Source organism: Chaetodon trifascialis, chromosome 16 (genome assembly GCF_039877785.1).
Source record: "Chaetodon trifascialis isolate fChaTrf1 chromosome 16, fChaTrf1.hap1, whole genome shotgun sequence".
NCBI lineage: Eukaryota > Metazoa > Chordata > Actinopteri > Chaetodontiformes > Chaetodontidae > Chaetodon > Chaetodon trifascialis.
The window spans coordinates 15,750,451-15,777,663 of record NC_092071.1 but is presented as its reverse complement, the minus strand read 5'-3'; the positions used below and the strand labels follow the sequence as shown (position 1 = coordinate 15,777,663).

At 43.0% G+C, this 27,213-nt stretch overlaps 4 protein-coding genes across 5 annotated transcripts; 2 read left to right on the top strand and 2 right to left on the bottom strand.

Annotated features, from left to right (window-relative positions):
* Positions 1-509: 509 nt before the first annotated feature.
* rb1 (retinoblastoma 1) lies at positions 510-17,644 on the top strand. Of its 2 annotated transcripts, XM_070983656.1 has the most exons (28): positions 510-584; positions 708-833; positions 1,263-1,383; positions 2,076-2,179; positions 2,415-2,549; positions 2,644-2,682; positions 2,838-2,887; positions 3,124-3,234; positions 3,634-3,779; positions 3,870-3,947; positions 4,746-4,855; positions 4,955-5,032; positions 5,142-5,229; positions 5,326-5,442; positions 5,542-5,598; positions 5,818-5,849; positions 6,008-6,084; positions 6,243-6,463; positions 14,304-14,419; positions 14,756-14,910; positions 15,041-15,186; positions 15,326-15,430; positions 15,540-15,653; positions 15,760-15,908; positions 16,008-16,038; positions 16,152-16,294; positions 16,409-16,455; positions 16,543-17,644. In XM_070983656.1, exons 2-28 carry the CDS (start codon positions 724-726, stop codon positions 16,605-16,607), a joined length of 2,745 nt encoding a protein of 914 aa, XP_070839757.1. In that variant the 5' UTR covers positions 510-584; positions 708-723; the 3' UTR covers positions 16,608-17,644. The 2 variants fall into 2 exon arrangements, with proteins under 2 accessions (XP_070839757.1, XP_070839756.1); XM_070983655.1 differs by having other exon boundaries at positions 569-833.
* Positions 6,759-7,748, bottom strand: LOC139344237 (lysophosphatidic acid receptor 6). Its single transcript, XM_070982197.1, has one exon. It carries the CDS (start codon positions 7,731-7,733, stop codon positions 6,759-6,761), a length of 975 nt encoding a protein of 324 aa, XP_070838298.1. The 5' UTR covers positions 7,734-7,748.
* Positions 10,726-12,470, bottom strand: LOC139344733 (lysophosphatidic acid receptor 6-like). Its single transcript, XM_070983086.1, has one exon. The coding sequence runs from the start codon at positions 12,083-12,085 to the stop codon at positions 10,958-10,960; it is 1,128 nt and encodes a 375-aa protein (XP_070839187.1). The 5' UTR covers positions 12,086-12,470; the 3' UTR covers positions 10,726-10,957.
* A 1,914-nt stretch (positions 17,645-19,558) lies between the features above and the next one.
* LOC139344918 (short transient receptor potential channel 2-like) lies at positions 19,559-26,730 on the top strand. The gene is made up of 14 exons (XM_070983356.1): positions 19,559-20,071; positions 20,322-21,014; positions 21,107-21,307; positions 21,405-21,569; positions 21,669-21,843; positions 21,946-22,146; positions 22,246-22,408; positions 22,490-22,582; positions 23,894-24,086; positions 24,169-24,296; positions 24,385-24,457; positions 24,571-24,688; positions 25,484-26,080; positions 26,171-26,730. The coding sequence occupies exons 1-14, from the start codon at positions 20,057-20,059 to the stop codon at positions 26,362-26,364; spliced, it is 3,009 nt and encodes a 1,002-aa protein (XP_070839457.1). The 5' UTR covers positions 19,559-20,056; the 3' UTR covers positions 26,365-26,730.
* Positions 26,731-27,213: the final 483 nt, after the last annotated feature.

The following is a 27,213-nucleotide window of genomic DNA, read 5'->3' as shown; positions in this document are numbered from 1 at the left end:
GAAGACAAGTGTTTACAGTTTATGGACAATGCTGAAATAGGGGTTCCCTTGAAAAAAAGTTAAGACATCCGTGCAACATGTAGCAAGACTTGTAACAAACATATGCAATTTAAAATGGGGGAACAGAGAATAATCATGCACGGTCTACCTCATCATATTAACTAGCTGAAATGATAAGTCGCCTACAGTGTAGGGCGGTAACTACGTATCTGGTCTGTATGGCGGGATAAATGCTAATGAGCGGATGTTGCGTAGATATTTTCCCGCGTTTTTATCTTCTGCGTTTGGGTTAGTTCGTTTGTGAGTTGCCACAAGATCCCGCTGAAGGAACACTGCGCTCAGTTTATCACCACAGAGAGCTTGATGTAAATATAAAGCTATAACCCGGTTACCTAATTGTAGTGTCGATAGCACAAGTATTAAATTCAGACAACGATCAAAAAATTCTTTGGACGGGTCAGTTTATTCGGGGTTGTGAACACGAACTGTGGAGGTCGTCTCAAAGTTGAGACGCCGGCCGCACCGCTTACCGCCGCGCACCCCGGTGATAAAAACGAACATACACTTCACCACGGGTTCAGGAAGTAAGTCAGGTTTTGTTGTATTGTTGCCACGGAACTCGTGCAGTGGGCTTTAGTAACTTAGTAAGCTGAATTTGTTGCCTTCAAATCAAAGTTCTAGTTTTACTTATTGTATTTGACGTTTAGGTAACTGGATATCAAGATGCCACCTAAAAAGCGCAACTCTGGGACGACACAGAGCAAGGAGCTGAAGCCCAGTGCTGAAAGTGGCTCTCCAGACAAGAAGGAGAGTCCAGAGTTATCTGTTAAAAAGTAAGAAAAGTCATGCTCCCGTATTCAGGCCTCAACACTACACCGGCACTCAGCAAATTAGTTGGGTACTCTATACAAATTGTTTACACTGTAGGCTAATGTTTAGCTAATTTGTGCTGGTATTACACTTATGTAAGCTAGCTGACTGACCGTCAGGCTAAAACGCTAGCTGCTCCAAACAAAGTCAGGCCTGTATTTAGAGCTAATACCAGCGTATTTGAACGTCTCACAACCGTACACAACTCACCACAGTACAGCTACTCAGTAACACAAGATGTAACGCTGTTATAATACACAAATACACCCTCTGTGTGATACAGACCTTGGCTAACAGCTTGAGAGGCTGTTGTCATCTGTGCAGCACGATTTGATGACCTGAAACAGTGTTTGTGTTCTTCATGATGTTGATTTATGGCCTCCATCCTCTAGACACAGAGACAAGGATGCTGAGTTTGTGACCTTGTGTAAGAGCCTTCATGTGACAGACCTGTTGTGTGACCGTGCCTGGACGCTGTGGAAAACGGTTCAAGACTCCATGGAAGAAGTAGTTGTATGTATTGATATGCAGCTATGTGGGAGTAGATGTGTAATGCTGTGATCCTTTTGGCTGTCCCATTGTAGCAAAGGAAGAGTCATGGGTGGAAAACTATCCAGTAAGATAATGAAAGCATCCCTTGAGGAGATCACGTACTGTTATACTGATTTGTCAGAATTAAATGGTCAGTATGGCATCCAAACGAGACCCATTAAAAGTAAACCTCATTGAGTCTGTGATGCGTTTAGAACGTCGTTTTGCCTCACAGGGGAAACTGTGTTAACTTCAATGCATTATTATCGTACAGTAACTGTGGCATAACACAAAAATGGTAGACTGCTGTATATTGATATTGTCTTTGAGGTTGCATGTAAAATTTGACATTAATTATTGTTGCCTTAGTTGTACACAACATTTTAATACTGATCAGGTGGTGTGGCACGGTGCCTAATTGTGTTTCAGTCGTTTCTCTTAGCCTCTGTTAACTGAACTTTAAACCATCTATAGTAAAGTTGGACAGAAGTGTTTTGCTATACATACAGGGTGGTGTTGCTGTTGTTCGAACAGTTCTATTGGTTTCTGTTGTCAATCCTCATGATGATAATGTCCCCCACCTGGATTCGATTTTTCTTGTCAGTGGTTGAAACAAAACGTTTGTTATTACATTTGTAACTTTCAAACACTGTTGTTTTTCCATTTTATTTCAGGACAGTCAGAAAAGGCTGTGGGGGGCTTGTCTGTACGTGTCAGCGACAGACATGGATGTCGCCTGTTTCACCTTAACTCAGGTTCTGAAAGCAGTCAGTCTGAAGTGAGTACTCGCCATTCATGACGCGTGCTGTCAGCAAACGCTCTTTGGCACGAATAGTGCAACTTCCCTATCCACATGAATGCATGTGATATAATTAATTTGAATAGACAATCTGTTAGAGGATAACACATGGTTGCTCTTAGCATTAAGGTCCAAACAGACTACTATTAGTTTTAAAATCTACACGTTCACATTTATGGAATTATCTCTCACACAAATTCACCTTTTTTTGTAGTGTGAAGCAGTTTTTGGCTCTGGTCAGGAAGCTGGACGTGAACTTGGATACTATAAGCACCAAGGTGAATTCAGCACTGACACGGCTGGAGAAGAAGTACGATGTGACGCTGGCTCTCTACCAGAGGTTTGAGAAGTGAGTGAGCATGTCGGTGTAGCACAAGTGGTTGGTGCATGTAGAGCTGTGGAGGGCAAATTTGCATTTGATGATAATGATTCTTTTGTTTCAGAACATGCAAGAAGATCTTTGCTTTGGTTTCTGATGGCAAGTAAGTTGGCAACTATCCACCACATGAGGGAAATATACATGTTACGCTCATTTTTTTTTTGTATCTTTATGGTCTTATGTTGAATAATTGTGTGTTTTTTTTGTACAAGATATGATGTAGGTGCATGATTAATGGTTCAGTGTCTCTTTTCCAAGGGAGAGGGAGACCATTCGCAGCTGCTGGACAATGTTTCTTTTGGCTAAGGGTAGGTTAAGCCTTTAAACACAATGAAAACAGGGAGGATCCAGCTGTTAACACACTTGATAGAACAGTTTTCTCATTGCTCCATCTTCTTCTTCCCATCCTTCCTTCCTCCTTTGTGCTTGACTGTAGGGCTCAAATGAATTTGCAAATGTTTCTCTTCATGGTTCTCTTGTTCCCAGTTTGCAGCAGCAGTATTGTGATGATGCTTCTCATGTGCTGCATCTCTGCTGTCTGCAGGAAGGGCCCTACAGATGGAGGATGACCTGGTCATATCTTTCCAATTGCTGCTTTGTACGCTGGAGTTATGCATCAAGCGCTGCCCTCCAGACCTTCTGCAGCCTCTTTACAGTAAGCTTCAAAATAATTTACTTTGTCTTTATTTATTAAAGTGTTAAGACTTCTCGCTGTGCAACCCCCATTCCAAAGAAGTTGGGACGCTGTGTAAAACAAAACACAATGTGATAAACTGCTGATCTTTTTTGACATACAAAGACAGGAACAACAATTTTGAGCCAGGATGTAAACCTGACTGCACGTTTTTGTCTTTTTTTTTGCCTTTTCATTTGTTTGCCTAAATGTGTTTGTATAATATGTCATAGCATTGTGTAATGTCTGTCCGTCATGTTTTCCAGTTGGACAAAGTGGAAAACAGGGTCTCAACTTTGGATTTTCTGTGTTATGAAAGGATGTATTGTTTCTGGCTCCCAGAGATTTTCTTGTCCCTTAAATGTTTTTGTTTTTTCTCAGAATCAGCTGTCAGCAAAGTTCAGAGCCCTCCGACACGAACATCACGTCGCAACCAGAGCAAAGTCAAAGCCCGACCTCCGGAGCCAGAGGTGGACTTGCAGCTTCTCAAAACCTTGTGCAATGAGAATGAATGCAATGCAGAAGAGGTCTGAGCCCCCCCACCCCCCCCAAACACATTTCTGTGCCCTTGGCTCTGTGTGTATTTGGCCTCATTCGCCCTCTAATTGTATTTGCAGGTGAAGAATGTATATCAGACCAGTTTCTCAGCTTTCCTGGACTCACTGGATCTCTCAAGGTCTCCAGACTTTCCTCAGGTAGGACGGCGATTGTCAACACCTGCTCCACTGTTTGGCTTCACTGTCCTGCTGTGCACTTACTGTTTCCATCAGTTATCTCTTCCTGCTTGCTGTTGCCGTGGTTAAATGTTTGAGTGTGTGACAGCTGTTGGTTATTCTCTTTGCTGCTCATACGTGTTTGTTTTCACATGCCAGGAAGATGTGCACTCAAGCAGGGGATCCTATTTAGTGTGTCAGGGCAGTATATTGCAGAGGTACGTTAGAGAACAATGGAGACAGGCTGCCACTGTTTGACAGGCTGCCACTGTTTGCAAGAAGGATACGGAGCATGTTTGTTTTACTGTTGCATTACCCCAGTAATGGACAGGCAGTGTCTATCATTTACACAAGTGTCTTACATAAATATTGTGTGTGTGGTTTCAGGGTGTTGATTTGAACCATGCGGGGCCTGTGTAAACAAATAAATTTAAAAATGAACAATGTTGTGAGTGAGATTTAGCCCAGATTACTTTATAACAGATGTCTCAGATGAGGCCTGTTTTCCTAATCTGATTGCAGACAAGTTTAGAGATGAGATCAGATCAGATACAGACAGACTGGCACGTTCGCAGTCATAACAATCAACCAATCTTTAGACAACTCTTGTACAAGTGCAGTGAGGACTCCAGACTCGCTGTGTGTTTCGTGGTGTGAGTTGGCTGGTGTGCACAATGACCACGAGACCATAAAGGCTCAAGTTACGTCAGGCACAGAGGTGGTATTTATGTTAGATTTTGGAGAGAGGCACCTAACTGTAAGCTGCCTTTTTCACCGCAGGTAAATGACCTCGACCAACAATACGAAGAGCACTACCTCAAGAGTCGAGACTTTGATGGACGGCTGTTTTTTGACGGAGATGAGACTCTTCTCGCACCTAAAATCGAGATGTAATTTCTTCACTATTCAGTTTTTTGTGGTTGAATTTAAATGCATGAATGAACAATGAAATTAAAGAAAAGTGCTTAATAATCTTGTCCTGCATTCAGATCACAGGTGGAGAGAACACCAAAGAAGAACCTGTCAGATGAAGATGCCGTACTCATCCCTCCTCAGACTCCAATCAGGTGAGCATTGTTTAAGTCCGTGTTAACCCAGAGGAGGAGGACTTACTCATTATCTGTATCATACCTATATCACATGTGTGTCCTTCAGCACTGTCTGATTTTTCATCAGAGCTGCCATGAACTCCATTCAGCAGTTGAGGGGTGATCTCACCTCCAGCGGGGACCAACCATCTACTAACCTGGCTACGTATTTCAAAGTGGGTGTCGGGAAGTGTTGCCACAAATTAAAATGCTCTAATGATCTTACTACCCTAATTTGATGCACTTCCTGTTTTATTCTTTCCTGCGATCAGAACTGCACAGTGGACCCGACGCAGGATGTGCTGAAGCGTTTAGAGACACTCGGACAGGCGTTCAGCCAAAGGTTCGGTCAGGCGGTCGGCCCGCACTGTGTAGTACTCGGCAGACAGGTATGAACCAACACTCAAGCGAACAGTGAGCAACAATGGCAAAACTTCCTCTGCAGAAATTATTCTATGTGTGATTTATATATTTCTGTTGTCTTTCAGAGGTTTACCCTCGGTGTCAAGCTGTATTACAAAGTCATGGAGGCCATGCTGAAATCGGTACTTGTTTGATTGTGTTTAGTTTATTCAGTTTATTGACATCATCAAACACACATTATAATTCACTGTCGATGGCCTTACAGCTTTTGTTAACATGTCACTGCAGAGCAAACAAAATCTGTCAGAAGGAAGCAACTCGCATGAACTGACTGCATACAGTGTCTGAAGTTACTCTCATTAATGTTGTTTTTTTTCTCTCATTCATTTTCTGGCTTGTAGGAAGAGAAGCGACTATCTGTGCAAAATTTCAGGTATGTGTTTTTCAGGTTTTTGTAAATCAGGGGGGGGGGGGTAATGAAGCTGAAGTCAGTTGTTGTGTTGTGTATTCACTTGTGCATGCATCCTTTTTGTTTGAATTTTAAGTGAAGCGTCATTTGCCCTGAGCTGAATCATATGATTTCCATTACAGTAAACTCCTCAATGACTCCACATTCCACACATCGCTTTTGGCCTGTGCTTTGGAGGTTGTCATGGCAACGTATGGAGGTGGGTCCTTTCATTTGCTTGCAGGTTGATAAGTGATGCAATTACATGCTAAATCTGAAATAGTGATGTTGTATCTAGGTTCTCAGTAATACAGGTAAATGTTTACACTTCTTGCAGATATGCGATAGGTTGTAAAAATGTTTGCTTTTCGTGATTAGAGAGCAGTTTTAAGACTGGAGGGTACAGCCATGGTGGCGGCGACGCAGCTGAAACGAACGTGTGCTTTCCTTGGATACTGGACGTGGTCAGCCTCGCCGCCTTTGACTTCTACAAAGTCATCGAGAGCTTCATCAAGGCCGACCCCACTCTGAGCAAAGATATCGTCAAACACCTGGAGACCTGCGAGAACCTCATCATGGAAAGGATTGCGTGGAGGACGGTCAGTTTGATCTCTCATCACCACTACAGCATGCTAGCAATAATATCACAGCATTTAATAAGATTCAAGCACAACATAAGACACAGACACTTTAAATAAGTATTACTACAGTTCAACAACAACATAAATGACATGAGATCAACATATAATCTACTTCATAACTTTTAATCAGCTTAATTGTAAAATGAGTCGGGTTCCACATAAATTTGATAATCACTACATATGAAAAATGTCACTGCATATCAAAATTGCTGTTTTTTAAGAAACAGTCTCACTTTATTTGGCTTCCACTGCCTCAACCACTGGGCGCCTCCTTGTGCAAAATGCTGCTGGAGAAATAGTAGATGAGTGGGTTGAGGCAGCAGTTGGAGCTTGCTAGCGATAGCACTATGGGGTGCACAGCCTTGGTCATCTTGGCCAGGGCACAGTGGGGCAGCAGCCCCACCTGTGTGAGGGTGTATCCCAGGAGGTTGATGTGATAGGGGACAAAGCACAGCAGGAAGACACCCAGCACCCAGTAAATAACTGTGAGAGTGTGCTGACGGATGCGGCGCTGGCAGCGTGAGCGGTGCCTTGGCTGGCGAAGCACACTCAGCACTCTGCAGTAGCTGAAGAGAAGCAGCACAGTGGGCAGCAGAAATGACCCAAGCACTAAGCCCAGAGCAACGAGGATGATGATGCGGTGGTGTTGCGAGGATGGGTCCAACAGACAGGGCTGGTGGTGGCGAGCAACCGCAGAGTGCAGCAGAGGCAAACTCACACTGAGCCCCAGTACCAGGCACCAGATCCCACCACTCACCAGCTGTGCAACACGCCGCCTGCGGTTTGCTGATCCCAGCGGGTGCACCACAGCAAAGTAACGGTCCACAGCGATGCACACCAGGAAGAAGATGCCCCCATACAAGCTGATGTATTTGATGGTGAAAGTGAGGTGGCAGTATGCCACACCCAGAGTCCAACTGGGCATGTCTCCTGTCTTGAGGGACAAGGCTCTGGCCCTTTGGTGGTAGTAGTAGATTCTCATTGGAAGAGAGATCACAAAAAACATGTCAGCAGCTGACAGGCTGACCATGTAAATGGCTGTGCTGTTCATGGTGCAGGGAGACAGACACAGTCTGCAAAGAGCCAGGCTGTTGGTGGCCAACCCCAGCAGGAAGATGACACTGTAGGACATTTGGTAGAAGGCGAAGCGGTAGCTGGTGTCCACAGTGCAGTTTGACAGAGGTGACAATGGCTCGGCTTGCGCATCGGTCATATTCCACAGCTCCATGTCCCAAAATGATCCGCTGCTCCAACACTTTGAGTCACTGTGTCGCTCTCATATCTGGATGGAATTGTGTTGGTTAAGGGAACATAAGATGAAAGGAGGGAACAAGTTCAGTTCAACCTGTGGCGAGTAACGGCTTAATAAAGTCAAAAGTCCGCTTGTTTAAGGAATGTAAATTTGTTGAGGTGAGATGAATATACTGCTGAATTAATATTTCATATGCAAGATGACGGTCAGGCGAATGCTGTCAATAAAGTTTTAACTGCAACTTCCTGCTCTCATAAAACAAGCAAACATTTGGCTTCATTACATGCAGAGTGGGGAAAAAAGAAGCACCTCACAATGTGATACTGTTGCACCACAGTAAATGGAGATTCAGTGAAGCTCATAAGGTTAATCTTTTATTGAGACTATAGGAAGGATTAAACAAAACTCTGTCAGGCAGTAGTTTGTTGTCTGTAAGCAAATATCTGCTTAAGCATCTGTCACAGGGGGTAATTGCTAATGCATTTTCCCTGTGTTCATCATATGCCGTTGGGATTTTTGGGACTTTCCCTTCCCACCTGTTTTGTGACCAATTCACTGTGAATTTGTGCCGTTGAACAACTTCACACACTCTTGACTGAGGATTCACAAGAAACTCCTGCTGACTAACGATGTCCCCATACCTAACCTTTGAACATTCATTTCAACAATACAATTGCCAAATTATTTTTGAATGCGAGCCCACTGATCATCAATTTACGATCACTTTCCGCCAACTTTCAAATCATCTTTCAGTTAACTTTTTTCAAATTCTCAGCAACATTATTTGTTACCGCATTATTTTTTTTTCTGACACAACTCCTGTGTAATAATCCAGCCATTACTCATTCTCAGTGTCTGATGACTGTCTAACTGATGTGATGTCACTAGCAAACCCTGATAAGATGAGGCATTTAATTTCTGTTTTCATTTGAAAGAAATGACTCATCTTAATCATATACTGTGCACAAAAGCATAATCAGAACACCTGAGGAGAAAACAGATGAAACACAGTCACTCACCGGTATCCATATCGGGTCGATGCGGTGTGACAATGTGACAGTTTATTTTTCCAGTCAGCTGGTCTTCAGCAGCAGGATGTTTGGGGGCTGTAACAGTAACAGATGCTACTGATTCGAGCAGCTCACGCCTACACTCACACACAGGTCAGCCTCTCTCTCTCCCTCTCCCTCTCCTACACACACTTCCTGTGGTTTGTGCTTCATACCTAATTTTAAGCTCATTTAGTGAGAATATTAAATGAGCCTTAAAAGTACTCATCACTAGGTTAACTTGAGGACTGGTTCATTATCTGGTTTTAACCAAGCAGTTTTCTCATTGAGCTGAATTCTGTGATCAGCCTCACCATTAAGCATCGATTGTTTCATTATCTTTATGATGGGAGTCTTGTTTATGGCTGCTTGTTTCAAACCTACACAAATAACTGAAGTCAATCATTAACTATACTGATCCTGTACTGAAAGAGGGATCTGCATTCATACAGTAACTGAGCAAATAGACGGGACAGCATGCCATGATCGCAGAATAACTGGTTAAGATTTATTATAGTGCACATAAAAAATGAATCTTACCTTCATGTTTTGATTATTATTACAAATGGAAATGAGATGATGATTCGAGAAACTCTCTTTGCACATACGGAAGCTTTGTGATTATCATGTCGGCTTTGAGTCAGAATGACTTTCTCTATACAAAACCATTAATCCAGTGCAAATATTTAAGTTGTGCCGGTTGGAGAAAGTCCAGCTGAATCCTTAATGTAAGATTATTTGCATTACATGTAGTAGTGTAAGAGGTCTTTTAGAAATTGCTAATTGTTTACTTTGTCTTAAGGATGCCAGGTCTAAATTTGTATTCTGGATTATTCACCGGGTCTGCCTCAGGATTACAGCAGCCACCTATTTTGTAAGCGTACTTCTACCTCAAGAGGCATGTTGTCGCTCGCCTGCTTTGGTTTCACAATCCTCCTCATCAGTGCTGTGGTGGAGATGAGTCTACCCTTGTCAGTGCAGACCCTCGGGCTGTCGGCTGCCAACAGGAATGCAGCAGTGCTCAGTCTTGCAGCACACCGCTTTTACAAGAAGGAACAAATATTCAAGCTGCACCATCGTCACACTGTGAACCATGTCTTCACTTCACTGTTACAATCTATAGGAAACACATGTCGTCAGACTGGTGGAGGTTTTCTTTTGAACGATTCTCATCAAACCTGCAAAATGTAGTCTCAGTTGAATTTCGTGGGGAAATTTGGTTCTAACACTGCATGAAACACTCAACAAAAGGAATATTCTGACTTGACAGATCTTCAGTTTCACACAGAAATGACCACTTCCTTAGATAAGACTACTGGCAGTGAGAGTGCTCTGTTGGCCGGTGTGGTGCAGCTGTCAAATATTGACCACACCTGTACTCTACATTTTGAAGTTTGACTCATTGTGCATTTGTGGCATTGGCCAATCACAGGGCCCGTAGCTGTGGTGGTGCTGGCAGTACCTGTATGACTAATCAGTGTAGATAAATGATTTTGTTGCACCCAAAGACAGTGGCATATGAACAACTGACACCCTGCTGATGTAGTGAATTTCAAACTCAGAAACCTTTTAAGTTTACATATTTATTTGCTCTTAGTATGAGGAGTTGAAGCTGTTTATAGACCATGCTGCTCTATAAAGTGCATAAATGTCTTATTGAGGCCACATCTGGTTAGAAACCGCACAGTACAGTACATGAAACGAGTTGTAATACTGGTTCAGCACGCCAAAGTAGAGTCTGCTCTGAGGAATTAGACTGCAGTTACAATGTCTTCTGTGGTAAAGCTAATAACTATGCAGCACCATGCACTGACATGACTGTGACGTTTCCACTAACACACATTAGAAAATTATTTCTTGACAGAATTAAGAGTTTTCGGACATTGTGGATTGCCAGCATGACGCACTTAAATGTTTTCAAATGTTTCCTCTGACTTTGTCCACTCTTTTATTGACTGAATCAAGATCTGTCCCAGTCTAAAGTCTCTGTGGTGTCCAGAAGATGAGGGAGTGTCTCCTTTGTAACCACTGTGCTGATGTGTTGTTAATGATCACCAAGGCCACTCTGCTTTCACAACATCTTCCGAGTTCAAATTGAGTTTTGAGAAATACTCATTAAATTCATAACCATATCCCATAATACGGTTGCCATTAGACTGTAGACTCATTGTCAGACATTTTGGATTTCAGAGTCCTCAGGGTGAGGCTTTTGGGTGTTGTATTTGGACTGCTTTGTGCGCTGTCCATCTGTAGTCTGTCGAACAGCTTGGCGCCATTGTACCAAACTGTAGACTTGCGTTTGATGGAGCTCTGAATGGTCTCTGAAGTGAAGTAGTAGATGACCGGATCAAAACAACAGTTGGTAACTGCAATGCACAGAGCAATGGGGTAGATGGTTCTGACCACATGTTCCGCGTTGCATCCCTTCAGGACATTGGAGCGGACCAGGGCGTAGAAAATGAGATTAACATTGTAGGGAATGAAACAGAAGCAGAAGATGAGCAGATGCACGATGATCATCCTCAGGATCTTTGCCTTGTTGAGGTTCCCTCCGCGGCTGATCGTTTGGGGTTTCCTTAGCGTTCGTAGCACCATGACGGAGCAGAAGACGTTGAGCATCAGTGGGATGATAAAGCCCACTGTCTCAATAAACACCACCACCTTGGACAGCTCAGCCTTCCACTGGTTTTTGGAGTAGTTTTCAAAACAGAAGTTTGCAGAGGAGTTGGCGTTTTTGGGTGAAGTGGTGTCCAAAAGGAAGCCGGTGGGTACACTTCCGGAGAGGACCATCACCCATACTGTGCAGCAGGCCAGTTTGGCATTCCTCTTAGTACGGATGGTTTGGGACCGGAACGGGTGCACAATGGCCAGGAACCGGTCAACACTGATGCAGGTGAGGAAGAGGATGCTGCCGTACATGTTGGTGTAGAACAAGGCCACGGAGATCTTGCACAGCACGCTCCCAAATAGCCATTCACGTTTAATGAAGTAAACAATCCGAAAAGGCAGACTGAAGACAAAGAGAGAGTCTGAAACGACGAGGTTTATCATGTACGTCGTGGTCTCGTTCCGCAGCTTCAGCGTACAGCCAAAGATGTATACAGCCACCATATTGAAGAAAAGTCCAACCACAAACACAAGGCTGAAAACCGAGCTATACAGAGGGTACTTGAAGTCATCACTCTTGTTGCAGTTCATGTAATTCTGAGTGACACCCAATGTGCTGATGTTATAAGTTTGTATGGTGCTGTTATACATTTTCAGACCAGGCTGGAACATTTACACTTCACGTGCTTGTGTCAGTCATAAAAATCCAGGTTCAACTTGTTAATCCAACACGCTCAGTTTATGTGGTTTCATGTTAAAGAAATACCAAGAAGGAAAGTGTCAACGCCACGAAATACCTGTATTAGTATCCAAAGTCCTTTACATCAGTTTCCTGCATGTCCAATAATCCTCATTTAAGTGAAGCTTTTCGTCCTTTCCAGTTGTCCTTCACAGCTGAAATGTGTATCCCCTTTGAGACAAGAGTCATGTGCCTCTCCTCAACTCTGTGAGCAGGCGAGTGCTTCTGCCTTTCTCTTGTTATCCCGTCTGTTCCTGCAGCTGCCCTGGGGGGGGCATGGCGATCGTTACTCGTATGCTCCAAATGTTTGACTCTGCTCCTGTCTGACTGAATCAGAAACCTCGTAGCAGGCTGCAGGTCAGAGCCTCCAACACAAAGAGCTCACTGGAGTGTTGAAACAGAGGGAGGAGCCTCCACCGGGGGCCAAAGTCCTCCCACTGCCTCTTTGGTTTGCGCACTGAAATTTGAATAATGAGACTCTCAGACATTGATGTGGTGCATCATTTTTCACTTTTAGTTTTTTTATTACAAACTTAAATTTGACTTTACTGTCATAGGTGTGTTTGGGTCAAGAACATAACAATACGCTATAGCTTTATCATGTTTCCTTTACATCACTGTGTTTCTCTTTCAATTTTCAAACAAATGATCATCCAATTTAACAAAGTTAAACATGAATCTATAGCTGACAATGACCATGGGACTCTTAAGCAATGCCTTTACTACTGCTCATAAAACATTGCAGCGTTAGTATCTGTTATGTGTCACTGAATGCTGTTAAAACAATAAGTGAACTTTTGAAATGTGTCTTTGGCGTCAGCCGGGCGTGGCATGTGTGATACAAAGAATGCTCGAATAGCAAGTCTTTACCTGCAGCCTCTGTGCAGAGTGAGTGATAAACCACAGCCACTTCCTGTATGATCTCATGGCTGTTTTTTTGTGTCTTGGTTTATGAATGCTGATATTCACGTGCGCCCCTGGTCTGTGTGTCTTTTAGACTTAAATCTTGCCCAGACATAAATGTGTGTATTTTGCTGTGTTGGTATTTTGTGGGAATGTGTTTTGATTGTATTTTCATACACAATACAATATATTAACATTTACTCAAAATAGAGTAAGTACACTGCAGTTCAATCGCTAACTCCATGTGTACGCCTGGTATTAAAATGTGATCCATATGCAGACTCGTTATTCAGATGAGGGAAGAAAAGGCAGGTTAATGCAAGGTGTAAATGTGTCGTGACCGGAATGTGACCAGATCTGCTTGACCACATCTAGAGGTAGTCTGGTTCACATTTTCTTCAGATCTTAGGTGTGAACACAATCTGTGCAGCGAGCAGGCTGTTCAAATTTAGAGTGAGCTTGTGAGAAGGAAGACAGAGACACACCTCTAATTACTGATTATATGTCTGCTCTGGGCCATGAATATGCCCAGAGATGCGTTGTTCAGCAGAACTTTGTGGAAAAATGACAGCAGCACTGATGGGACTTGAATGATATGCAGTAAGAAATAACTGTGTGTCTGTGATAGTGCATTGCACTCATCTGTGCAGCTGATCTGCTGTTAACAAGGCATCATTTATCTCATCACAGAGGAGGCATTTTGATCTGAAGGACAGGAGATCTGATCTCAATGAGGATAACAAGAACACATTAAAATCCCAGGCGTATTCCAAAGGCAGCCCTTTCCAAATGCAGTATAAGAGCACAGATCCTGTTTTAAACGTAGGTGGAAATGGGGTGGAAACTTACAGTCGGTTGCCTCATAACGTCTTGTTCCTCCTCTGGTTTCTTCATGCCAGTGAGGCTGCAGAGGTATCTGACAGACACACAGACAGCAGTAACCCCAGTGATTGTGCTTAAGATAACAAAATGTTTGTTTCAGTTTCTGCTCTCGGATAAAAATGCAACTTAGATTTGTGAAAGTTGTCGCATACAAACTTGAAGGAATTGAAATTCTGCTTTGGTGTTTGATACTAGCAAAGCTTTGAGGTATTGACTGGCTGATCAGGTCTGTGAAAGAGAATTAGCATCAGTGAAAGCTGAATTTGGGTACGTGGAAACCTTCCATCATATCAGCTTTACCCCTGTTTGTTCAAATTTTACTTCTGCTTGGTAAAAATGTAATTGGTCGTGTTTGTGTCTCTGCAGGGCTCGCCGCTGTTTGAGCTTCTGAAACAGGAGCATGAGGGCGGAGCAGCAGAGCAGGTGGAGACTCCAGCCTGTTTCAGCCAACCACTGCAGCACAACCACACCGCAGCTGACCTGTGAGTCCCCTGTCCCACCATCTGTCTGTCTCTTTCCTTTGCTTGCGTGCAGCAGCTCAGAGACCTTCTTGGACCCAGCAGCCTTTGTCAGCTCTTGTGAAACTGCTGTTAGTCATAAGTACAAGAGCTTGCGTCATGATATTTAAAAGAACAACATATAAATCTGTGAATTTCCATGATTCACTCACCATGAGACCTACTTTCTGTATCAGAGACACTTATTCTACCTTGTTCCAAACCTGTTAATTGTTTATTTGTGGTTTACTTTTAATGGATATTTTAAGTGCCTTATTCTTAGCTGATGGAGCCCATTGGGCGTCTCCATTTCCCTTACAGATATCTGTCCCCCATGCGTCCAGGCCTTCGCGTCTTGCCTCCTGAGTCTCCAGCCATGGCCACCTCTCAGGCGTCTTCTCAGCCTCCGACCCAACCTACCGGCCAGACTCCACGACTCCCAAAGTCCAACTCTCTCAGCCTCTTCTATAAGAAATGTGAGATGTTGGTCAAGCTCTCACACACATTTTTTTTTTTTTTTTCAGGAAGATGTACAAAACTTAACGTTACTCTGAGTAACTGCTGTTAATAACAGATGTGTCAACAAACACTATCCTCTCTGTGTAGTGTACCGCCTGGCCTACACGAGGCTGAAGATCCTCTGCTCCTACCTGCTGTCCTCCCACCCTGAACTGGAGCCCATCATATGGACCCTGTTCCAGCACACTCTGCAGCATGAGCAGGAGCTGATGAGAGACCGTCACCTCGACCAGGTGACCTGACCGCAGGCTTCTTTCCGTCTTTGTTTTTCATTTGCTCATTCGCTCTTATTCTCTTGCTCTTTGGTATTTTTTATCTCACTGCTCCCGTCTTCTCTTTGTATCTTTGTCCTCTTGTATTTTGCTCTTGCAGCTGATGATGTCAGCCATGTATGCCATATGTAAGGTGAAGAGTGTTGATCTGCGCTTCAAGACCATCGTCACAGCATACAAGAACCTGCCCAACACCAACCAGGAGGTAAGGCTTTCTAATGTTAACTGCTGTACCTTTAGGTTTGTTTTTTGCTCTTGTGTTGGGTTTATTATTTTGGACTCTGCATCTCTTTGTGCCACTCTGTACATTGCAGACGTTTAAGCATGTGTTGATCACTGAGGACCACTACGACTCCATCATTGTCTTCTACAACCAAGTGTTCATGCAGAAGCTGAAAACCAACATCCTGCAGTATGCGTCCACCAGGGTGAGACACCTTGCCACGAGGGATCTACAGTTTGACTCGAATCACATGAACAGTCAGATAAACGGGCCTATGATAACGTCTCATTGTTGGTGTTTTCTTTTTGCAGCCGCCCACCCTCTCTCCGATCCCACAGATACCACGCAGCCCCTACAAGTTCCCCAATTCACCTCTGCGTGTGCCTGGGAGCAACAATGTGTACATCTCCCCTCTGAAAAGCCCACGCATGTCCCCGGGTATCATGACTCCTCGCTCCAGGTGAGTTCTGCACATTCATGGCAGCTGGCTGTTCTGCTTGAAGAGCTCAAGTGATTTGTCAAAAAAAAACAAAACTCACATGTATTTTTGCCTTTACAGAATGCTGGTATCAATCGGTGAATCTTTTGGGGTACGAGCCTCTCTTGTTTGCATCGTAGCGTATTAAAAGATCATTTCCATTTAACAAGTGCAAATGCGGCGACTCTTTTTTTTCCTCATTCGTTTGTTTTTTTTCTTCTGCAGCCGTCAAATCGGTTCCAGAAGATCAACCAGATGGTCAACAGCAGCGACCGCGCCTTTAAGAGGAGCCTGGATCTGGGCTCCACTCCAAAGCCTCTGAAGAGGTTACGGTTTGATGTGGATGGACAGGATGAAGCCGACGGCAGGTTGGTCTCACTTGGTGTTATTTGTCAGAGCGTATTGGCAACTATCACACCTGATTTATTAGCTCAGTCAAAATCAGGAACACTCACGTGCATTTCATATGTTTTAATTTACAGCAAATCTGGAGGAGAGTCCACTCTGATACAGAAGCTGGCAGAGATGAGTAAGTGAACACTGCCTTTTGATATTCCCAATTTTACTCACTGTCAATCATGTGATCCTCTAACGTACTGATCATTTTTTCCTGCAGGCTCCACTCGGAGTCGCATGCAGGAGCAGAAGATGAAGGAGGATGCAGAATCAAGGAAGGAGTAACTCTAAAACCTACTGAACTGGCCTGCACTGTTTCTCACAATGTGAACACTACTTTCCGTTCACACACAGAGTGAAAGACGAGGTTCTCTGTACATTAAGTACTGGATTTTAGTTTGTATTTAACTTTGTCTTCGAGGAGTAATATGTGAATATAGAGGATTTTCTCCTCCTTTCTGTTCATGCTTTAACTGAGTGTTTTAACTGAATAATGAGTGATGTCATTGATTTCATTTGCGTTTTGACTTGCTGGAGATTAAGCGTTTGTTTTTAAGAGTGGTATTAATTTGTAGGCGTTTATAAGGAAGAATTGTTTTCACTCATGAATGTTCTCAGCTGTTAGGAGTGTTGCTGGTTTCCTCGTGTTGACCTTTTTCTTTTTGACAGTGGCTTTTCAAAGTTCGACATTTCAGATGTTTCAATCATGATGCAACGCTTCAGGTGTAAAATCAGGATTACTCTGCTCAGAAAGGATTAAATGTCAGCCTCAGAGAGAAATCAATATGTCTTTCCATGCAGCGCTTTACTTTTAAAGTGATATTTAACTTGGAAAAGTTAAGTTTGTTCCATAAAGTGACAAACAAAAAACAAAACAAATCAAATCACTTGAAGGAAAATCCTACATGATTTGCACCCAAATCCATGTTGTTTCAGAGGATTTGGTTACAGGTAAAGCCTCTTTGGTGTAATATATAGTTTTATAGTTTTTTTTGTTTGTTTACTTTACTTTTGGCTGGTTAAAAATATACATTGTACATCAAAGGCAACTAAATCTCTCAACTAAAGGAATATTTTTCATGTTCTGGTGGTCAATTAATGGTTCATTTTAATCTTTGAAAATTGAGTTGGAGAATAAAGAACTAAGAAAATGGGGGGAATTTACAGCAATGAATAAAGACCACACGTGGACTTCACTCCAGAAAAGTTTACCGAGGCGAAACATTGCAAGAAATGTTAGTTACAAGAGTTTTTAAATTAAAATGTCTTTATATTGTACTTTGTTGAAAGTTTTTTTGGAAAGTGTCGTAAATATTCTTTTGAAAATATTTTGTTTTTGTACTTCTTTGTGTAGATGTCACATGACTTCCTTGCCTTCGTAGCCAACAGTAGGCAGTGCCAGTGTGTGGTGATGAACCAGCTGATTGGCTGAAGAGAATCGTGCTGGTTTTTTGCTTTTAGAGGCGGCTGTTCTGTTTTGTCCCAGTTTCATACACCATGTCATGCTGTTGGCTTTTGTTCATGATGTCTGGAGGGTTGTGGAGATTCTTGTGATGGCCTCCTGTAGAGAAAAATACCATTTGATTGTTGGTTCTGAAAAAGAAACATGACAAAATTGAGTTCTTCTGTCTAAAGAATCATATTTGCCACTTCTTCCCTCTATTTCCTAAAAGCATCTCAAGGACAAGATCATCATAAATCCATCTTAAGAACCTTTACTTGTGACACTTGGGTACTCTTGTCCTTCAAGACCATTCATTGGCTGTTATTATAGATACATAATGACAGACAAAAATATTACAACCAGAGCAATTTTGGGTTTTTTGTTATCGCTGTATATTTCAGCAGTGATAACGAACCATTAAAAACCTGGACTTAATTAGAAAAGAGATGGTAATTTGCATCAGTCATGTTTTATTACCTCCATGATCTCCAAAAGAACGTCACGTCAAAGAGCTTGAAGTCTACAGTGGACCTTTTCCTCCCTCTGCTGTACAACATTATGCTCACAAGAGTCAATAGCAAAGCCGTGCTTCACTTCCACACAACATTACGGTAAACTGATTAACATGATCATCTTTCACTGTTCCATGATTTGACCATGAAAAATGAATTTAGCCATCTCATGAACGTAGCATTTCATTACTCTTTTTCTGTCTGAAAATGTCTGATAGACAATCGTTCAATGCAATATTTGTATTTTACAAGAACTGGCAAACTGCTGCTGATGGCTCAGGTCCCTGTGGTAAAGTAAATGCAACTTCTGTGGTGTGGATGGGAGTATATTCGAAAGCCATCAGTGCACATACAGTCAGTGGTAGAAGTATTCAATTCATTTACTTAATGTACTAATACCACACTGTATAAATACTCTACTGCAAGTGAGAGGCATTAAAAAAGTTACTTCCCCTAGAACTATGTCAGTATAATCAGTATAATATACTTAAAGTATTGAAAGACTCAATGCAGAAAACTACCCTGTGGCTGTTCTTCTCATTACATTATTATTACTCATGCATTAATGTAAAAGCAGGATTTTACTGTTGTAACTGGTTGAGGTGGAACTCGTTTTGAACTACTTTGTATTGGACTGCAAATAATGGTTATTTTCATCACGTTAGATACCCTCTCAATGCTTGTTTTGGCTAAACAACAGTCCAAACCTAAAACGTATTACAAATACATTCAAGTAATTAAAAGGAAAAGCAGCAAATCCTCATGGTTGAGAAGCAGGAAATGAAATGTTTTGGCCTTTTTTGCATGAAAAATGATTAGTAAGATAGTTGCCAGTATTCCATCAATCTGTTAATTGTCTAACTGTTTTGGCTTTCTTGAACATTTTCATATATTTTGTTTGCAAAAATCTGAATTTGTAAAGTAACCAGTAACTTCAGTTATTAAATTGTTGTTGAAAGTACAATATTTCCTTCTAAATTGCACATAATAGTGCAGTGGTACAAGTACAAGTAGTCAGATTGGTTCTGAAATACAGTGCTTGAGTAAATGGAATTAATTAAATGTACTTACTTATATCCCACCACTGCAAACAGCACAGGTAAATTGACTTTTGACAGTATTGAAGAGCCAATAAGCATTATCTGAGAAGCTTTTCAAAAACATGTAGATGAAAAAAGAACCCAAGCGAAGAGAAAACTTCACAAAAGTCTCAAGACGAGAACAGAAATGTGTTATTCGAGTAACTAGACAGAAATGGACTTCCGTAAAGAGAACTCGATAAAACGAGTAGTGAAAATAATCAGTGCATGTTTCAGTGCAGCTCCTTGTTTTTCCCTCCACTGCGAACTCCTTCCAGCTCCTCTGGGGGAAACGATGACAGCTGCTGCCTGTTCAGTAACAGCTACCTTAATTGTTCTATGCCACTGTTTCCAATTGGGAGACCAGAGTTAATTCCTGTTTGAATGCAGAAACAGTTTGGTTTGGGCCTGGCCAAGCGTGAAACACTTTGAACCCGTCACGTTTTAATTGGCCTTGCCCCATGGGGCATTGAAGTGTGTTATTGAGTTTGTGGGTGCTGATGCCATACAGTCAGCCGGTAGCACATGATCGCAGGACACCAAAGTGCTCACTTCTCTGACTGGAGCTGCTACTGATATCTGTCTTTTTTTGTCTCTGAAGCTCAAAATATCTGGCAAAAACATATTTTATGCCTCCACAGGATGTGATTGTGGTTTTACTTTAGGATCCCTGCTCAAAGTTGTGCTTTTTCATCAGGAATGGAGAACCTCACGGTAAGCAGAGTTTTGTAGAATTTTTTCATTTAATGGATAGAAATTTAGTTGTTATAAGGCTAAATGTGTTTTTCTTGATGTCATAAAATGTGTCTCCATGTAGATTGTGCCTCCCTTTTTTTTGTACATCCCTTAATTTTCTAGTACAATTTAATGCAGGCTTTAATTTCCTCTTTCCCTGTTATCTGATGTCAATTTTATAAAGATGGACATCTAATACTGCTGCTAAATGTCCTGTCCTGCCCCTCAGCCAGAACAATGGCGAGAGATTATGAACAAGAAGATGCAGTTCCCCCCGGAGCTCATCGGTGCCATTCAAGAAGGGAAAATAGAGCTGCTGTGTGGGCTGCTGAAGACCGGTGACGGCATCATCCGCCAGCTGGATGAGTCCGAGGACCGCCAGTGGAGGGAGGCCCTCAACCTGTCCATCCGTCTGGGCAGTGAGGACGCCATGGATACCCTCCTGCAGGGGGTCAAGTTTGACTTCCGGCAGATTCACGAGGCCCTGCTGGTTGCTGTGGACACCAACCAGCCCAGAGTGGTGAAGCGCCTGCTGGACCGCCTGGACCAGGAGAAAGGCAACAAGATGGATGTGCGCTCCTTCTCTCAGGCCATCTTTGACCACTCTATTGACAACTCCCAGTTTGCCCCAGGTGTGACCCCTCTGACCTTAGCCTGCCAGAAAGACCTGTATGATATAGTCACCATGCTCACCCAAAAAGGTCACGTCATCCCGTGGCCTCATAAGATATCCTGTGCCTGTCTGGAGTGTCGCAACGGCCGGCAGTACGACCTGCTGAAGTTCTCCCTGTCTCGCATCAACACCTACCGCGGCATCGCCAGCCGTGCCTACCTGTCCGTTACCTCCGACGACGCCATGCTCAGAGCTTTCAGTCTCAGCAGAGAGCTCCGCAAGCTGTCGCAGAAAGAGCCAGAGTTCAAGGTCTGATGACACTGGTAGATACTATGCCCACTTAGTTCATGCTGGGTGTCTGTTGTCACTTCACTCTGCTGTGGTGCCTCTCTCTCCTGCAGCCTCAGTACCTGAGCCTGGAGCAGCTTTGTCAGGATTTTGCCGTTGAGTTGCTGGGCATGTGTCGCAACCAGAGCGAGGTGACCACTATCCTGAACAGCTGTGGAGACGAGAGCCAGGATTCCTCAGAGGAGCAGGCCTTTGAGGAGGGAATACCCAACCTGTCACGTCTGCGGCTTGCTGTCAACTACAATCAGAAGCAGGTAGCTCGATGCAGAAACTCCTGTCAGCCAGAGATGAATTAAATAAGACACAGACGTGGTCCATAATTTGTCTCTCCCTCTCTGTGTGTTTGTGCAGTTTGTGGCCCACCCAATCTGCCAGCAGGTGCTGTCGTCTATCTGGTGTGGGAACCTGGCGGGTTGGAGAGGCAGCAGGACGGCCTGGAAGCTGTTTGTCTCTGTGGGCATCTTTCTCACCATGCCAGTACTCTGCCTCGTCTACTGGATCGCACCCAAATCAAAGGTGCAAAAGTTGGCAAATGTAGAGAGAAGTTGTGATTCTTGACAGACTCTCATGAGAGACATCCAACTGGCCCTAACAGCTCATATCATCTTTCACCAGGTGGGAAAGATACTAAAGATTCCTGTGATCAAGTTTCTCCTCCACTCAGCTTCCTATCTGTGGTTTCTTATCACGTTACTTGGAGAATCAATCACAATGGAGCTATATCGAGATAAATTTGCGTCCCGGCAGCAGAACATCCTGCACAGCTCCTTCCACATGGTGTGGGTGGTCGGTGGGTTCACTCTCACTCCCTGCTATAATGTACAAATAGAAAACTCATGTCTGGAAAAGGTTAAAATCAGGTTTAGTGTTTACACAATGCTGTCCCATGTAGGATTCTTCTGGTACGAGTGCAAGGAAGTGTGGATCGAGGGGTTGCGGAGTTACTTCCTGGACTGGTGGAACTGCTTGGACATGATGGTGCTCAGCATGTACCTGGCGTCCTTTGCGTTGCGTGTGCTTATCATGCTCAAAGGTCACTTCCTCTGCCACGATCATAACGGCACAGAGGAGTGCGTCTACTTCACTCAGACTGGTGAGAAAATACCATCAGATCTTACATCCAGGATGCTCATTGGAGAAAACCTCTTAAATCTGAACCTGGTCTGTTTGGTTGTGTGAAACCGTCTTGCAGTGCGCAAGGACTGGCATCAGGAGGACCCCCAGCTGATTGCAGAGGTGCTGTTCGCAGTGACCAGCATGCTGAGCTTCACGCGGCTGGCGTACATCCTGCCAGCCCATGAGTCTCTGGGAACTCTGCAGATCTCCATAGGGAAGATGATTGATGACATGATGAGGTAAGTGCACTCTTCATTTTGCCTCCTCTATTGATCATCTGTATGACAGAGCCACTGAGAAAGCTTTTTTTTCTTGCTCAGATTTATGTTTATATTGATGATCATTGGAACAGCCTTCCTCTGTGGCATCAACAATGTCTACGTTCCTTATGTCATCTCTCCACACCTCGGCAGGTAAGAAAATGAGATCTTCAGCTTCCTCAATGCTGTTGTGTCAGCTCAGTGTTTCTCATACCAGCATTCAAGCGTATCTACCAGCTGCTTTGCTACGGTCGGCAGTAAGGCAAAGACAGTCTAGAAAACCAGTCCAAAAATGTGCTGAGTCTGTGTGACTACAAATCTGAGTTCACCGGGATAGAATGGCAAGGAATAGATTGACATCTTGGCAAATTAGCTTCATTGCTTCACTTGCCTGGATTTAGATCAGAGGATCAACACCACTGTCATGTGTATGGTAAATACACATACATACATGACATACATACACAGCTTAGCTTAGCATGAAGACTGAAAGCAAGAGGTACATTAGTTATTAGATGTGTTTCTTGGCCGGTCAGTGAATTCCTGCAGTCTTGTCCTGGGTGTGAGGCTGCCACTGTGCCCAGAATAACCCCTTTTTTTTTTTTTCAAAACATCCAGCTATTCCTTTGAGGAATAAATAGCTTTCTGCCTACGTAGCACTTGTACCATATTGGAGCTAGATTGACAAATTAGGTGAGTCAGTATGTCGGCTAATATTAGCTCACTGCAAATAAGTTGGTCTCAGCATATATGTCAGCCACTGAGTTACAAGAAATATACAGAAACAGCACATGTTTGAGATCATTAGGACCGTGTCACAGCTACATAGTTTGACAAACAGACAGCGCTGGCAAAGGTATTTTCAGCTGTAAAATGTCCCATTCTGCACATACCATGGTCACAATTCATTAAAACAAACATTTTTAAGGGATCCTTATCAAACATGTTTACTGTATTCTATAGTTCAGCTAATATATATGATTAGCAGATTTTTGTAATTCTTAAATATCAGTATCACTCAAAAGAATTCAGTATTGTTTGGTGAATATATTGTGTGGTGTTTGTCCCTAAACCAGACATTTAGTAACATATAGAAATTGCAAAGTACAATAATGTTTAAATTAATTTCTTTTTATTTTTCTACTGTCAATAATCCTTGTTTCTGAGAATTTATTTTCAAGTTTTCACAGGCAGTGAATCAATTTAATCTTCTTCAAATCATGTACAGAAAATGAGTATCAACAATCAGCTTTCTTTACTTTGGCACCCAAGTGTGAAAACCATGAGAAGCACCCAGAAGAATCATAAAGACGATATAACATCTGAAACATCTGAAGTTTCTATAGAGTTTACTTTTTCTTCAGCTGAGAGAGTGAAATGAACAGGCGGCTGAAAATAAGAAGATGCAGTCTACTGTCCATCACCAGCCTCATCGTGATAACGCTCTCCACTGCACTGCTGCAGGTTCAATGAGACGTTCCACTTCTTATTCTGGACCATGTTCGGCGTGGCCAACCAGGACTATGTGGACATGCCACAGTTTGTGCTGGCAGAGTTTGTCGGAAGGATTCTGTACGGCATCTTCACGCTCGTCATCGTCATCGTCCTGCTCAACATGCTTATTGCTATGATCACCAACTCCTTTCAGAAAATTGAGGTAAAGAGAGACTTTTACATCACGCCTGCAATGAAAGCAGAAACCAAAGGATGGCGCTGACACCTCAACATTTTTATTTCAGGATGATGCAGATGTTGAGTGGAAATTTGCCAGGTCAAAGCTGTACCTCAGTTACTTCAGAGAGGGCCTCACCATGCCTGTGCCCTTCAACATCATCCCCTCACCCAAAGCTGTCTTTTACATCTTAAGGTGGGCTCTAAAACTTCAAAGCGCCTTTAACCCACAAAGACACCTCATTGTTTGTTCATAGTTTTATTTATTCATTTTTCGGTTTCAGGGGGATCTTCAGACGAATCTGCTGCTGCTGCACTTGTAATTCTGAGACAAAATATCCCCCAATAGCTTCTATGGTAAGTGCGTGTTTAATGCTCACGAACAACAGTGCGATTGTAGTACAAAAATAATTACCTATTCTTGACAACCACTTTGCACTGACATGTGTGATGTTGATATGTGTTTTAAGATTAATGGTAAGGGATCAGAAGAAAGTCAGTTACCTTACCGGCAGCAGGTGATCAGAGCTCTGGTGCAGCGCTACATCGAGTCAGCTCGCAGGGAGTTCGAGGAGACCAAGAGGAAAGGTAACGTGACTATAAAGTCCTGTTTCTGGTCTGTTACATGTCCCATCCTTTCTCTCTTCCACCATTCCAGTCTTTTTCAATCAGATATAATTGTTCTGTTTTTTTGTGGGACTGCGATAGAAAGTGTTCAATACTCAGAATAAAAAGATAGTGGGAATAAACAGGAATAAAATATGTAAATGAAGCAGCAATTTTGAAATAATTGAATAAATAATTAAAACTGAAATGATTTAAAATCCAAATGGTAAATAAACATGATTATATATGATCTGAAAAACAAGTTAAGCTGAAAAAACTAGAAAAAAGAGATTCACAATTTCTGAACCATTTGTCACAAAGAGAGTGGAGCCTTTCAGAGCAGATGCTGAGCTCTTTATTGAAAATAACAAAAGTGAGACATGGGAGCAGGTAAACAGAGACAAAGACGGAATATAAACTGGACAAAAATCTGCATGACACTGATGAGGTGCAGGTGGAGAGCTGGGCAGAGAAGATCAGGTGAGGGCACTGATTGGCTGGGGAAAACACAGGAAACAGGGCAGGGCTAACGAGGTTGATGCAGATCAGGTGTGGAGTGAAACGAAGGCTGAGAAGGAGCACAGGAGGGAAACAGTGGAACCAGACAACAAAAAGCCAGCAAACAACAAAACCAGACAGGACTGTGACAGCATTAACCTGCTCTCCACTGAGAAAGAGTTAGATTCAAACCCTGTGCCTGGAGAAACTGGATAACGTTTGTTTTATCATTAAAGTGCCTGCATGCTGTGTTGTGATTGGAGCACTCTCCTCCCCCAGATATCGGTAATCGGATCACTGAGCTGAACAAAGCTGTATTCAGGATGCACAGTGATATGAAAGTGGTCCATCAGCTTCTGATGGATGATGGACAAGCTGCAACAGATGCACTGAACAAGGACGGCTCCTCTATACTGGGGAAATACATCATGGGTGCTAAGAACAACTTCAGAGGTTTTAACAGCAGACACGAAGACAAAAATGCATCACTTAAAGTGACAGTGCACCACGGAGAGGAAGGGGTGGATAAAGAAAAGGTTGACTTGGATACGAAACAAGAGTCAGACACACAAGAGAATCAAGTGGGTGAATGTGGAACAGAGGGATCAAAGCAGGTAACAGACTGTGATGTGGTGAAAATGGAGGAAGGCAGAGCTACAGCAGAGCTAGGAGATAATAAGGGAACTGAGAAGAAAGATCAGGTGGAAGCAGGCAAAAATGAAAACACTGACAGTGAAGTGAAAGTGGTGGCAGGGACAAGTTTTAATAATGTAGAAGACGAGGTACAAGCCAAGGCCACACAGGATGAGGCAGAAAAAAGAGGGGAAGGAGAGATGCTCACAGGGGCGAAGGTGGGGGGAGAACACACAGAGAGGAGCCCCAGACAAGCTAAAAGCATCAGTGGAAATACAGACACAAAGACTGTAGTAAACAAGCTCAAAGACATAGAGCTGCAGGAGAAAACAGTGGAGGCAAAATGGAGGAAGGGTAGAAAGTTTGAGCATGACGTAGAGGAGAAGGCTGGTGTCAGGGAGAGCAATGACAAACCTGGAGCCAAGAAGATCATCCCCTCACCCACAGGCAGCAGCAGCTCCCAGGACACGGGCTTTGGTTCCCAAGAGGGGGAGGGATCGATTGATGGGATGCGAGTGAGACTGTAATCGTAGGAATGTCCCCTTTTGAGGCCATGCTGACATTTTCAGGGATTAGCCCTTTGGTCACTTTACGCAATAGAAGGCCTGTGCTCGGGCTGCACATGAGTCACTGACAATTTAGAGATTTTCCATGTCCTGCACCGTGATAATTGTGGCTCAGATGGGGCTTAAGGATAGTGGTGTCTATCAGATGGCCCATCCAAACTTTGGTCCAAAAAACAAATTTCAACAGCTATAGGCCAGATTGCCTTAAAACCCACTGTAGATATTGATTGTCCTCAGTGAATTATTCTGATTTTTATGACCATTTGACCTCCTGTTTGTAGGTCCTTGCCAGGGTGTCTTGAAAACCAAGCACCAACAAATAAAATGTGTTTACAGACAGAATATTTCATAATCTAATCAGCCTGTTGTCATGACATTTGCTGATGTCACTCATATTGTGAGGCTATAATGAATATTGCAACATGTTGGAAATGCTAACACAGCTTCTGGGCTTGTTCACAAAATGAAATCTTCAAGCAAAAGGTCCACGTTTTGGGAATTATAGTCTTGCACATAACCACCTGTGAAACAGTAAAATGGCATTTTTTTTTTGTTTTAAAATAATAAATAACAAGACATAACATGTTAATTCGTGAACTTTAGAGGTACTGGTAGGTGGATTTGCTTACCATGATTGGAAGAAGAGCAGTGAAGCGCAGTCAGGTTGCAGTAAAAGATTTATTCAAAACACACCACATGGCACAGTTCCCACTGCTTTCCAGTTGTGCTAAGCTAAGCAACCGATGCAAGAGTGGTATCTAACTTTCCTCTAGAAAACATGTACACTTCCTTCCATCTTTTCATGGGGTT

Coding starts and splice junctions, on each gene's coding strand:
- rb1 (XM_070983656.1), top strand. CDS start 724: ATGCCACCTAAAAAGCGCAACTCTGGGACGACACAGAGCAAGGAGCTG. Junction 3,948..4,745: donor GGTCTCCAGACTTTCCTCAG/GTAGGACGGCGA, acceptor TTTTCACCGCAG/GTAAATGACCTCGACCAACA. Junction 5,033..5,141: donor CCTCCTCAGACTCCAATCAG/GTGAGCATTGTT, acceptor ATTTTTCATCAG/AGCTGCCATGAACTCCATTC.
- LOC139344237 (XM_070982197.1), bottom strand. CDS start 7,733: ATGGAGCTGTGGAATATGACCGATGCGCAAGCCGAGCCATTGTCACCT.
- LOC139344733 (XM_070983086.1), bottom strand. CDS start 12,085: ATGTTCCAGCCTGGTCTGAAAATGTATAACAGCACCATACAAACTTAT.
- LOC139344918 (XM_070983356.1), top strand. Junction 22,147..22,245: donor CGTCTACTTCACTCAGACTG/GTGAGAAAATAC, acceptor ACCGTCTTGCAG/TGCGCAAGGACTGGCATCAG. Junction 24,689..25,483: donor CGAGGAGACCAAGAGGAAAG/GTAACGTGACTA, acceptor CTCCTCCCCCAG/ATATCGGTAATCGGATCACT.